The 14,438-nt window shown below is 36.1% G+C and overlaps 1 protein-coding gene across 3 annotated transcripts in view; it reads right to left on the reverse strand.

Moving 5' to 3' along the window:
* PAPOLA (poly(A) polymerase alpha) overlaps window positions 1-14,438 on the reverse strand; it is a 57,463-nt gene that overhangs the window by 29,506 nt on the left and 13,519 nt on the right. For 2 of the 3 annotated variants that reach the window (XM_060003956.1, XM_060003954.1), the window contains exons 2-9: window positions 13,145-13,330; window positions 12,562-12,628; window positions 8,069-8,150; window positions 6,317-6,426; window positions 5,807-5,860; window positions 2,071-2,182; window positions 1,278-1,367; window positions 1,049-1,187 (exon numbers count right to left, since the gene is read on the reverse strand). In XM_060003956.1, coding sequence (XP_059859939.1) covers window positions 1,049-1,187; window positions 1,278-1,367; window positions 2,071-2,182; window positions 5,807-5,860; window positions 6,317-6,426; window positions 8,069-8,150; window positions 12,562-12,628; window positions 13,145-13,330 — 840 coding nt within the window. The remainder of the gene's footprint in view (window positions 1-1,048; window positions 1,188-1,277; window positions 1,368-2,070; window positions 2,183-5,806; window positions 5,861-6,316; window positions 6,427-8,068; window positions 8,151-12,561; window positions 12,629-13,144; window positions 13,331-14,438) is intronic. The other variant, XM_060003955.1, reaches the window with a different exon arrangement.

Raw genomic sequence — 14,438 nt, forward strand, 5'->3', positions numbered from 1 at the left:
GAATATGTGTAATGATGTGAACACACTGTTTTCAAGATATGTTTTGTGAGTTAGCTACTTCAGTCCTTTATAGAAGAGATTAAAAACTGGAAAACATTTGCCATCTTTAGTATCAAGGTTAGCTTCTTAAATATATTATTTGCCATGTATGTGTAGCATTAAGAGAAATTCTGACATTTTTCTCATCAAACCTGGTTATATATAATTAAGGGCTATCAAATCCAGAATTACAGAATGTGTATTGAAAAGCGTGGCACAGTTCTAAATTATAAACTGTCTCCAATAACTCTAATTCTTATAAAATAACTAAAACTCTTTTTTCAGAGGGAGGAGGTACAGAGGTTGGCACAAATAGGGAAGACAAATCTTTCAGATCAATTTGATTAAAAACCAAGAACTCTAACCTTTTGGGCCAAAGCAACTAATGTGAAATAGCAATCTTTTATATTACTTAAAAGAAATAATGGTTGACAAATGTGACCAGGCTGAAATGAAGGAGAGCATTAAAAAAAATCTCTCCTGGGTTAATGACTAATCTCAAAGGGATGCTCAATTGCTTTCCAAGCACTTACAGTTATCCTTAAACGCTTTATATACATTTACATCCTTAACATTCTACCAAAGATAAATGGGCAGCTGAAAGCAAAAAACCACCACAGGAAATTAATGGTCTATAGATCTAGAAGAATTCAAAGAGTAAATTAAAAGAGGTGGTATATATAAAGCTTTACCCAAAGTAACTGATATCCCAACCTACCAACTCATTGGATTTTAGCAGACATCATAGCTAAAATTCAGTTTATTTAGAGAGTAAGTTTACGCATGGAAGTACAAACAGCACCTGCCTTGCTATCCCGGGAAAGCTAGGGAAAAGGAATGGAATTTAGGTTTGCCATTTTATACACAACATGATCTCCCCAAGGCTACCTATACTGCTACATCATGAACTAAAATTTGAATCTGAGACCAGCTGCAGAAATGTCATAGAAATAAGACTAAACTTCAGTGTCTACAATCAATTTTATTTTAATATAATCTAAACACATACCATTTAGAAAATACCAAGAAAAATTTATGTACAAGAGTTGATGCTATTGCATTTGGATAAAGCTGGCAAGTTCTTGCTACTAGCATAGCCCAGGAAACACCACCGAGGAAACCTAATATATTGGAATAGATGTTGTGGCCTGTTGATAAGGGAAAAGCAAAAAGAAAAGTTAGTGTTGAACAAAAGCTTAAACATTTTTAATAAGCTAGCCAACAAATTCGGAACTCACGTTTGGCCCACAGTTTGATAGCTCTCAGGGTTAACCTGAAGTTGTCAATGTTTGGTACTAGATGTAAAATTTCATCGGTTACCCTGCAACCTGATTAATAGGAGTAAAGAAAAAAAAAACAGAACATTAAATTATCAAAAGTTTAATGATAATATTTCTTTTAAATTTTCTGAGACTAATGTCAAATTAAATAAAAATTTACTTTGTAAAATCAGTAATGTTAATAAAGAGGCAAATAAAAAATATAAAACTTTTACCTTCTATCACAAACACTACTCTAAAACCAAATAATCTGAACTGTAATCTGCTTTATTTCAAAAACTTTCAACCCATAATTAAAATGTGCTCCAGTTCAGAGATGGTGAATAGGGCTTGATCCATTTAAGTTTCCAGGAATTGTTCTTCAAGAGCATATTAACAAAACAATGCTAAAATAAGTGTTCAAATGTAACCCTTTTAAAAGCACAACAGTTGAAAATGTTACAAAGGTTATCAGGATCAAAATTAATAGAGTTACAAGGTGAAACCTGAGCCACTAGCAATAGAGTACAAACGTCAGACAGTATTTAAACATCCCAGGAAGAAAAGAAATAATAATGCAAGATACCAATGATTTAACAAATTACTAAATGCTCCACTGCAGTCTAACTATTAAGCAAAAAGTTCATTTTATTTGACTCACTATGGATAAACAATATGGCCATTAAAAGCTTCATTATGAAGCTTGAGTTAAAAACTATTTCATATTTGACCAAAACTGCTACTATGCAAAAGGAAGTAGGTTTTTACATACCGTTAAGACTTCTTATGCATCTTATATCTAAATTTTTAAGCAGACTGTCATCTCTTAAGTCCAAGTCTTCTGGAATAGTCTGCAGTGCTAATCTTGCAAACAAAATATCAATCTAAAACGAAAACAAAACAAAACATTCCATGTCTGCCTATTTTTAAGGCATTTCTTTAAAAAAGAAAACACTATTAACTCCTTAAGACCAGGATCTTCTCATCAGCTGTTAACATGACAACACCTCCAAAAGTTCAAACAAAATTCTTACCACAGGTATTTTAACCAGATGTTAAAACATGGTAATACTAAATAAACAGAACTTGTATAAATAGCTACTTGTCATTTTAATCATACTAAGTTTGCTAAATGCAGATATACTGGATTATTTAAAACTAACTGTTTAGTTCTCCACCTATATGAACTGTGAATTATATCCTAAAAGGTGCTCAAATATAAGGCCAATATAGTTATATGTAGCCCAAATATACCTGTCAGTAAAAAAGGGAACTTCTTATATTTAAGAACTTATGTATCTATAATATTCCAGTCTGTTTCTCCAACTTAGTTTTGACTAAATAGAAACAAAACAAAAACTGGCTAATTTTGAAGACTTATAGAATGCAACTGACAAAATTGTTTTTTTCCTTTTTTTCAAGGAAAGGCTGGGGGCAAAAGAAATTTGGCACACATTCGGTAATTATTCCTGAGGGTCTGATTTCATGGTTCCAACCTTTGAATGCTGCTAGAGAAACAAGCCTTTTATAAGATCACTTTAGAAATCAGTATTTTATATTTGCAAATGAAGCAACTGACAAAGGATTAATAAAATATAAATAAAATATACAAGCAGCTCATGCAGCTCAATATAAAAAAAACTGTACAGCTACATGTGAAAGAATGAAATTAGAACACTCCTTAACACCATACACAAAAATAAACTCAAAATGGATTAAAGACCTAAATGTAAGGCCAGACACTATCAAACTCTTAGAGGAAAGCATAGGCAGAACACTCTATGACATAAATCACAGCAAGATCCTTTTTGACCCACCTCCTAGAGAAATGGAAACAAAAACAAAAATAAACAAATGGGACCTAATGAGACTTAAAGGCTTTTGCACAGCAAAGGAAACCATAAACAAGAGGAAAAGACAACCCTCAGAATGGGAGAAAATATTTGCAAATGAAGCAACTGACAAAGGATTAATCTCCAAAATATACAAGCAGCTCATGCAGCTCAATATCAAAAAAACAAACAACCCAATCCAAAAACGGGCAGAAGACCTAAACAGACATTTCTCCAAAGAAGATATACAGATCACTAATCATTAGAAAAAGGGAAATCAAAACCACAATGAGGTATCACCTCACACTGGTCAGAATGGCCATCATCAACAAATCTACAAACAATAAATGCTGGAGAGGGTGTGGAGAAAAGGGAACCCTCTTGCACTGTTGGTGGGAATGTAAACTGATACAGCCACTATGGAGAACAGTATGGAGGTTCCTTAAAAAACTAAAAATAGAACTACCATACGACCCAGCAATCCCACTACTGGGCATACACCCTGAGAAAACCATAATTCAAAAAGAGTCATGTACCAAAATGTTCATTGCAGCTCTATTCACAATAGCCAGGACATGGAAGCAACCTAAGTGTCCATCAACGGATGAATGGATAAAGAAGATGTGGCACATATGTACAATGGAATATTACTCAGCCATAAAAAGAAATGAAATTGAGTTATTTGTAGCGAGGCGGATGGACCTAGAGTCTGTCATACAGAGTGAAGTAAGTCAGAGAGAGAAAAACACTGTATGCTAACACATATATATGGGAAAAAAAAGGTTCTGAAGAACCTAGGGGCAGGATAGGAACAAAGACGCAGACGTAGAGAATGAACTTAAGGATACCTGGAGGGGGAAGGGTAACCTGAGACGAAGTGAGAGGGTGGCATGGACATATATACACTACCAAATGTAAAACAGATATCTAGTGGGAAGGAGCCGCATAGCACAGGGAGATCAACTGGGTGCTTTGTGACCACCTAGAGGGGTGGGATAGGGAGGGTGGGAGGGAGACACAAGAGGGAGGAGATAGGGGGATATATGTATATGTATAGCTGACTCACTTTGTTATACAGCAGAAACTAACACACCATTGTAAAGCAATTATACTCCAATAAAGACGTTAAAAAAAAATCTGTATTTTAAGAGCTTGCTGTGAAAAATCATTTAAACGTGCACCTACAAGACAGGAAAAGATTGTACATTTACACAAATAAGTACCTGTGGTATAGCCTAAATTTTCCAATGATACACATTCCAAAATCCAGCATCGCTCCTAATTTAGACAGAAATAAAGACTATATGCTCACAGGGAAAAAAAAAAAAAAAAACCCAGGTAACTCAAAAAGCAACTCAGTAATAACAAGCACATTAAATATTTCTAGTAACCATTTGACTTTTATCTCCATCCTGAAAAGTTTACACAATTGAGTTGGTTCTCCACCCAAAAAAATCTCCCCTTTGTTGGTTAATGTTCTTTTCGGGAAAAAAAGGCATCACCTACATTATGGTTGTTTTATATTTATTTAAACACTGACAGTAAATCAAAGCTGCCTGAACTTGATAATCCTTTACTAAATTTAACATTTTATGTCTACTTATTAAGATTACTCATATTTCATACAAGATAGAGTTGGGCACCTTATGCAACAATTATAGAAACCACCTTTTTTTGCAGAACAATGAAGTATTATTCTTCCATTTCTGAAATTTTATAACCGTCATTATTACCATGAGTGACTTTCCAGCACCATTATGTATGGCAGAAGTAACATAAATAAAGTTGCTTCAGGGTCAGCTTTGTTACAACTACTTTCATTACACACATTGAAAACATCAAAGAGAACTGCACATCATCTCAAGAACCTGAACTCAGAGCTTCCCTGGTGGTGGCATGGTGGTTAAGAATCAGCCTGCCAAAAAAAAGAATCCGCCTGCCAATGCAGGGGACACAGGTTCAAGCCCCTCGTCCGGGAAGATCGCACATGCCGCAGAGCAACTAAGTCCGTGTGCCACAACTACTGAGCCCGCATGCCCCAACTACTGAGCCTGTATGCCACAACTACTAAAGCCTGCATGTGGAGCCCGTGCTCCACAACAAGAGAAGCCACTGCACCGCAACGAAGAGTAGCCCCTGCTTGCCACAACTAGAGAAAGCCCGCGCGCAGCAACAAAGACCCAAAGCAGCCAAAAATAAAAACAAATAAATAAATAAATAAATTTATAAATAAATTTAAAAAAAAGAATCTGAGCTCATATATCCTTCCCTATCAGAAAATATTTCAGCATACATGACATCAGGTCACAATTTTCTCTCAACTCTTAAATATTTAATTTAAATGAAGCCAAAGTTCCACTTGCAAAAATATAGTTATATTACCTTAAGGAGACTAAAAGCATATAAAATCTGCCTATGGAAAAACTATCAATTAAGCTGTTCTGTAGCAGCCACTTCACAGTCAGTACATTTCTGTCTATATTTTAACTCCTGGTTTCACTAGGCTCTTTTTTAAAAGAGACTACAAAGAATAGGCTGTCACTTCCATTTCAAAAAAAACTTAATTCGTATTAATATCATACCAACTCACCAATTATAAACCTTTGAAATAAATCAAATTTTTAACCTACACCTATCAAAATAACACACAGTAAGAACTGTCTATGTGAACCTTACCTCTATCCCATCAAAACACAGTTTGATAACTGGTACAAATGCCTCTTCAACAGCCTGTGGGAAAATTTAAAAATCAGTGTCTCTGAAAGTATACCTTAGGGCTACACTAGCTTTAGTGCTCTTAAATGAATGCAGTACTGACATAGCTTAAACATAATTTACCACAACACCTGACACAGACTAGGTTCTCAGTAAACAGGTTTAAGACTCGAGAATCCTAAGTCGCACAAGCCTAGGTTCAAATTCTTGATCTCTGCCACTCGGATATGTGACGGTGGCCAAGTTGCTTAATATTTACTTTGTTTGCCTCACTTCCTACTCTGTACATGAGATTACAGATTTATGATTTTAGACTGCTGTAAAGAATAAAATGCAAGCATACACATTAAGCTTAAAAGGGTCTGGCAAATTGCAAGAGTTCAATAAATTAATGGCTATACCATAAAACTCACTCAATTGACTAAACTGATTTTTATAACTCCTCCCCTTTCACTCTGAACATTTACGCACTCTTAAATCTTTTACTTCTTCCTGTAATTTCAACTTATCATAGAACGAGGTGAAAAAGTCACTTCGATCAACATGTCTTGGTGCAACACACAACGCATCAATATCGGCACCTAAAAAAAAAAATTAAGCCCATCAACCACTAGTTACCATTACAAGAAAATTATTTTACATCTTATCATGGCAGTATTTGATGTTGAAAACCTGTTAATGTTACACTGATGAGCCTCTAAATGCACCCCTCTCCTTAAAAATAAAATTACCTGTCAGTATAAGAAAAACATGACCCTAATCGATGGGATATACTTTTTCCTGCAGCATCTTCTATTTGTAGTGGCCCAGGTGAACTGGGAGTCAAAGGAAGGTGACTCAGATAGGAACTCTTATGGTAAGAGAGGCAATTATTCAAGAATACACCCAACATCTTGGTGTCCTTAGTCACAGCCATGTTCATTAGTGAAACAAAAAAATACAGTTATCATTTATACATTGTGACTGGTGCTTCCAGGCTCCTACCTGCACCTAAATGGGACCTATGCACTTCAAGAAGGACCAATGGCAAGAATCCAAAGAGGCAGACCATGGTAAGAACAGTTGTTATTAATTTAGTGCTTGATAGGAGGCCAGCACTGAGTACATAGGGAGAGCACAAAAAAGATGATTAAAATCAATAACTGGGATCATAAAAAGAAGAGATCAATATGGAATCTGGTCAACATAATCATTTTCCTAAAAGACTCAATACCTGAGGCACTAACTCTGAAGGCTGTTTATCTGGCATATTCATGAAGGGGGAGAAGGGCATACAGTTCACAGGACACATCAAAAGCAAATGTACTACTTCCAGCACAGAGTAGTGGGAGATGGGGAGAAGGAATAATGCCACAACAGAGAGAACCAGAGACTGGCAGATACTTTTAACAGAGGCTAGTGGCTAATGGTTGAAGAGTACAGCCTCAGACTGCCAGAGTTAGAATCCTAGCTCTGCCAGGAGATGGCTGGGAGCAACCGTTCAAGTTGTATTGCCTTTTTAAGTCTCAGACTCCTCTATCTGTTACATAAGAATAAATAAGATTATGAAGACCAAAAGATTACTAACTATGCTCAGTAAAAAAGAAAGAGTTCAATAATATTCTCTGCCATGATAACATTCTTATTGTATATTTATTTACACAGGGGAGAAAAACTACAAATGTAACTAAGAAAGTATTATTAGTGATTGTTACTGTGTTGCAGATACACATTTTTTTGGTTTGTTTTTTCCTTAACTATATTTCACGACTATAATACAGATTTTTTTCAAGCTTTAATTCATTTTTCTTCTGATTTCCAGAAGAAGATATCATTATTTTAATATCATTTTCTTCTGATATTCTTCAGGTAGCGGAAATGATATACAGAGCAGCACTGTCCAAAATGACTCCCCAAGGGGAAAAGTGTACTTCATGCGCACTTTCCAGTACGGTAGCCACTAACCATATGTGATTATTTAACAATGAAAATGTGGCTACTACTACTGAGAAACTGAATTTTTTATTTTACTTAATACTGCACTGGAGGGCACAGGTATGAAAGGTATCATTTTATATCTTTCTTCTTTTACCAAATTTAGGCTCCCTGAAGTCGTCTCTTCCATGCAAACCTAAGCTGTATAATACACTTCAAGTAACTGAGATGGATGTGTCATTATAATTTTTAAAAAATTAAAGAAGTATTCCTTCTCAAGATAATTAAAACAATATAAACAATATTTACCTTTTGTATGTACTCCTAATCTATAAGATCCAAATGTAAATATTTTTCCACCAACATTTTCAATTACAGATTGTGGAAGATTCTGTTGAAGCAAACAAAAAATAGTTATTTTGCCAGTGGAGCACAAAGGTAACTATTTCAAATAACACTACATTTTAAAAAAAAAAAACCAAGTAAGATTTCTATGCAAATTTATACAGAGGGTAAACAAACTATAAGCTCTACAAAATACCAGGCCTTCATAGATCAACCTAACTTGAAATTTAAGCAATTTTCAACTTTCAATTAGTGTTAGAATTTTGCCACATTTTTGGAAACTGCTACAAAGACTGTGGTAGAGGAAATCATGTGATTCCACAGAAGCAATGTTAGAATCAGAAATTTTATTCATGATAAGGTGCCGCATAAATCATGAATGTTAGAATATAACAAAAACACATTCTGATTGCTTAAAAGACTGTATTCAGTGATTATACCAAATATGTCGCAGTACATTAGACTATAATTTTACTGTATCCAAAGTGACTTTAAGGCCAATAAGGCTACGTTTAATAGTTTAGTAGGCTTTAGTGGGATGATTTTGAGCAGAACTAAACTTATTGATGATTTCTTAGAGTAAAAACACCAGGAATGAGGAGAAAGGAAAGCACTTAGAAATCATCTTTCTGACCCTGGTATGACTATAAAGTACTATGGAGAATACGTTTAACCACCCTTGGTGGTAAGGATAATGTCTGTCCACAAAAAAAACCACCAAATCTTAATGTGTGCTAGATCCATGTTTCTCTCTCCTTTCTAATTCCTCAGTAAAGTCTTACTCAGTAGCAGAACGTAAAAGAGACCACTCTTCCCCACCACCTCCCAAAGTGACATAAATTGTTACTTCATATTCCAACAACCCTAAAAATAAACTGTAAAAGGCTCAGGGGACTCCCTTGCTTTTAAGGGCACACGCAGTCATCACTTATAGGAACAGGCAATCTAAATGTGCGGCATTACATTTCTAAAAGGAGGCGCCACCACCTCTTCCTACGTTTAGATATTTTAGAAACCACCTGTACAGCTGGCTTGGTTATTTAAGTTAAGCCAGCAAGGTGTGTACAGAAATATGCCTACAAAGGAAGATAGGAAAAAACTACCTGAGAACAATGTTCTGTGGACATCTCTAGTAAAATACAAATCTTTCGGATAAGCGCTCTCCAGGAGAACTGTCCAATACGGTAGGCACTAGCTATATTTCACTACCACTTGAAATGTAGCTAGGGTGGCTGAGGAGCTGAATGTTTAATTTTAATTTAAACTGAAATGGCCAAGTGTGGCTGGTGGCTACTGTATTAGACATTAGTATGTTTATAGCTATTACAGTTGTAATCCAGAAATTAAGATTTTTAATTAACATCACAGAAGAACTTTTCAATTGCAAATCTTTTTTAAGTCTCAGGATATTAGATGGCAAACAAGTCAAACAACTTAAATAAAATTCATATTGTATATAAATTTTCCCCAAAATATTATAAATTAATTGTAACTATACATCAAAAACCAGTGGTTCTTAGGACTTTCCTGGTGGTGCAGTGGTTAAGATTCCATGCTTCCACTGTAGGGGGTGCGGGTTCAATCCCTGGTCAGGGAACTAAGATCCCACATGCCACCCCCAGAAAAATCAGTGGTTTGCTACTGATTTAACTGGAGATATTTTTGGTTGTCACAATCTGGGGAGAGCAGACAGGCAGTGCATCTAGTTGGAAGAGTGCTGCTTAACAGCTTCCAGGACAGTCCCTAAAAAAGAAATATGTGAGGAATTCCCTGGTGGTCCAGTGGTTAGGACTCCACACTTTCACTGCAGAGGACGCGGGTTCAATTCCCTGGTCAGGGAACTTAAGATCCCACAAGCCGCGCGGCGTGGCCAGAAATGAAAAAAATACGTGGTCCCAAAATATCAATAGTGTCAACATCAAGACATCCTGTATCAGGTCTTAAAACCAAGCAGCTGAGGAAGAAATTCTCCCTAGGAAAACAGATATGAAAGATCAAACTTGTAGGGCTTCTCTGGTGGCGCAGTGGTTGAGAGTCCGCCTGCCGATTCAGGGGACACGGGTTCGTGCCCCAGTCTGGGAGGATCCCGCATGCCGCGGAACGGCTGGGCCCGTGAGCCATGGCCGCTGAGCCTGCACGTCCGGAGCCTGTGCTCCGCAATGGGAGAGGCCACAGCAGTGAGAGGCCCGCGTACCGCAAAAAAAAAAAAAAAAAAAGATCAAACTTGTAAAGCCCCTAAAGTCCCACTCTCTAACCAATTTACTACCTCCAGAGTTAGGCTACAGAGAAAAGAACACTGACAAATTTGATTAGGAATGAGCATTAATTTCATTAATCCAAATAATTTTTCTTACCCTCAAGAAAACCAGCAGGAAGAACTGTATCAAGAGTTACCAGATAGGGCTTCCTTGGTGGCGCAGAGGTTACGAATCCGCCTGCCAATGCAGGGGACACGGGTTCGAGCCCTGGTCCAGGAAGATTCCACATGCCGCGGAGCAACTAAGCCCGTGTGCCACAACTACTGAGCCTGCGCTCTAGAGTCCGCGAGCCACAACTGCTGAAGCCCGCACACCTAGAGCCCGTGCTCCGCAACAAGAGAAGCCACCGCAATGAGAAGCCCACGCACCGCAAGGAAGAGTAGCCCCCGCTCGCCGCAACTACAGAAAACCCACACGCAGCAACAAAGACCCAACACAGCCAATTAATTAATTAATTATTAAAAATAGAATTACCAGTTAAAGAAACTAACCAGGCACTCAATTACTGAAACAAAACTATCAATGAGACAGTACTCGTTTCACATTAAATAAATCTAAGTTCTGGCCTTATAACAGTTTTCAACTTAAATGTCTAAGAAAAAGCCATTAAAAACAAAGCTGTGTTTCCTATGCAAGATTAAAGAATCACTAAGTTCAATAAATGAGTAAAAATACTTAAACCTGGACATCCTTTGCTCAGCTCAAAAAGAAATCCTTTTCAAAATATCATTTTTATCAAAATTCTATCAATGACAAACATGTAGTATACATGGAGTCCCCAGTTTAGAATATTCTGGCTGCTGAAGTTTTAATCAGTTGCTTTGAAATATATATACACTGCTTTAAGAAAACAGTATTATAAATTTGACTAAAGCCAGAAGACTTTAACTTACTTTTCTTCTACCTTGATACCTTCTCTCAGGTTTTCTTCTACCTTTGGTTTTCTCCTACCTTGATACCTTCTCTCAGGTTTTCTTCTACCTCTGGTTCTCTTACTATCAATTTTTCAGCTGTATTATAGACTAAATATGCATTTTGTACTATCCTGGAAAAATGACCACTATTTACAGAGTTTTTAAAAAATGGCTTCTAAACACAACTTTACGAATACATTTCCAGAGAACAAACATATGGACACCAAGGGGAGAAAGTGGCTGGGGTGGGGGTGAATTGGGAGATTGGGATTGACATATATACACTAATAAGTATAAAATACATAACTAATAAGAACCTGCTGTATAAAAAAATAAATAAAATAAAATTCAAAAAAACCACAAAAAACTACATTTCCTTTACCAGAAGCCTATTCATGGATTCAACAGTTGTATGATATTCTTTTAAAAAGTTATTAGAAACTCAAAGAATATTATTATAAAAAACTGAATAGATAATTCAGTTTGAGTCTAACATCTGAAGGCCTAAAAAATGCTCATCGTTGCAGAATTCCTTAAAAGGTAACAAGATTCTCAAATACTTAATAAACATGTTTAATACATTTTTTTTCCTAAGTGAAGCAAACGTTTTATCGAAATCAATTGTCAAATCACAATTTATCCAAATGACAATGCTACATTGTTCTTAAAAGAGTGGGCACAAAGATGGCACAGACACAATCCAGCATCTATCAAAATACCATCTGTAAAGAACCTGACTTATTTCGTGCTGTGCGTGAATGTGGTCCAGCATATAAGGGAGACTCAAAACCAGTCAATTTTTTTTCTTGATAACATGAAAAACATTTCACTACTTTGCCTCAAAATTAAGCACACTCATCTGTCTGTAACAACCGTGTTTAACACATTTTTTAAAGCACCTTTTGTGGGAAACATTATTTCTGTAAAGCGTGTAAGTAATTACTGAGCTTTGAAGTGTTACAACCAAAAGTATTTATAAAATCACTGAATTCAGTTCAGTTTTTCCTGCTTTCAAAATAGCTAGGTACCGGGACCTTCCTGGCGGTCCAGTGGTTAAGACTCTGCCCAATGCAGAGGACTCGAGTTTGATCCCTGGCTGGGGGACTAAGATCCCACATGCTGCACGGTATGGCCAAAAATAACCCCCAAAAAAGCTACATACCAAATACAAATTCTGCTGTCAACAGTCTAAAACACCTTCCGCATTCAAGACTCTAAATACTTATATAAGACAATTGCTGCGTTCAGCTGGCAAATTACTTCCTAGACAATTAAGTCACCTTACCTTGATTTCACTGATTTCTCGTATCCACTCTTTTACCAGGTTATTTAATTTTCCCAAAATTAAAATCCTGTTGATAGAGCAAATATCAATCAAGTATCAAGTTGTTTGTTATTCTAGATCACTACTAATTAAAATGAAAAAGCTTTAATAGGTGGCTTCCTAAATTTTAACCAGTCTTTAAGTTATCAGAAAAGAAGTTTATAGTATTAGCTATATGTAAGCACTGTTACACTGGGTGAGGCATTCCTCTAGCTTAGCAGGGCATTCCCCTTTCTCCTGACAATGCTGTAATACTATACTAACCAAAAGTATCACAAATCAAAATTAAGGGAATAGAACTTTATATAGACGAAAAGTTTTTTCTAGTTATCATTCTTGTTTGAAACAGACATATATTGGGGAGAATAATTCTGACTTGCTGAGTTCCTCAAAACTAGTTTATTATGTTAATAAAAAATTGTAACTTAAAAAAAGATATACATATACACTAATATGTATAAAATGAATAACTAATAAGAACCTGCTGTATAAAAAATAAAATAAAATAAAATTCAAAAAAAGAAAGATATATACACACACTGACCTGCGCTGCAGTTCCTCTTCCTCTTCAAAAACGCCAAAAGGCTTCAGAGTCTCAATTAGTTTCTGGGTAAGTAGGCAGTCAGTCTCCTTGGGGGCTGCTAAGCTGATGGGAGAGGTAATGCCATAGTGCTTCTGTGGCGGCTGTGTTTGCTGTGATCCCTGCGTTGTAACTGGACTGCAAACAGAACTGGATAAAATTACTGTCAAAAAATTTCTACAATTTAAAACTAATCAGATGACTAGAAAAAAATGCTTTAGTAAAATGCATTTCTAAACATAGTTGGTTCCCTGCCTTACCCCAAAAAACTTTCAATACATTTTGTTCGTTTTAAAACAAAAAGTAACACAAAAATTAAGTGATGAAAACATTAGTTCTCCTCCCACTCCAAGGATTTTAACTTTGTCACTATCTAAATATCTAAATAAACTATAAATAAGAATCCAGATCAGGGAATTCCCTGGTGGCAAAGTGGTTAAGAATCCACCTGCCAACGCAGGGGACACAGGTTGAGTCCTGGTCCGGGAAGATCCCACATGCTGAGAAGCAATTAAGGCCTTGCGCCACAACTACTGAAGCCCACATGCCTAGAGCCTGTGCTCCGCAGCAAGAGAAGCCACTGCAATGAGAAGCCTGCGCACCACAACGAAGAGTAGCCCCCGCTTGCCACAACTAGAGAAAACCCACACGCAGCAACAAAGACCCAATGCAGACCCAAAAAAAAAAAAAAAAAAAAATCCAGATCAAATAAATTGCTAGAGAAAATGCAATCTAGGATATAGTGGACTTCTTAGAAATTTTACTTACTCCTTACTTCTTGAAAAGGAGCCAAAGTCTATTAAATTGTTGTTTCTAAAGAGATGAGGATATATATAAAAACACTATTTTACCAATACAACAGACTCCCCAAATGGAATTTCACATCTGACTTGCAATGAATAAAACTCTAGATAATGAGGCAAATAACATAAACATAACTTGGAGGGGAAGAACTATATTCACACTAAGCTTGTTACAGAATTTTTGGTAAGAGATTTACACTTCAACAATGACTAATCAAAAGTTTTTCTGTTTTAAGAGCAATTCCTGATTTTTACAACCAATAGGGTTTTAACTGGTGAAAAGGTATGGCATGCTCTAAAGAAAGGTTTTAGGAAATTAATCTGACTCAATTATTTTTTGGTGAAACCAATTCTTGTTTTCTTTTTCTCCCTTTTTAAATCAATGGACAGGGACTCTAAAGATAAGCAGCACAATTATTAACTAAAAACTACCTGGTCAAATAACATACAGAACC

The sequence above is a fragment of the Delphinus delphis genome, chromosome 2 (genome assembly GCF_949987515.2).
Source record: "Delphinus delphis chromosome 2, mDelDel1.2, whole genome shotgun sequence".
NCBI classification, from domain to species: Eukaryota; Metazoa; Chordata; class Mammalia; order Artiodactyla; family Delphinidae; genus Delphinus; species Delphinus delphis.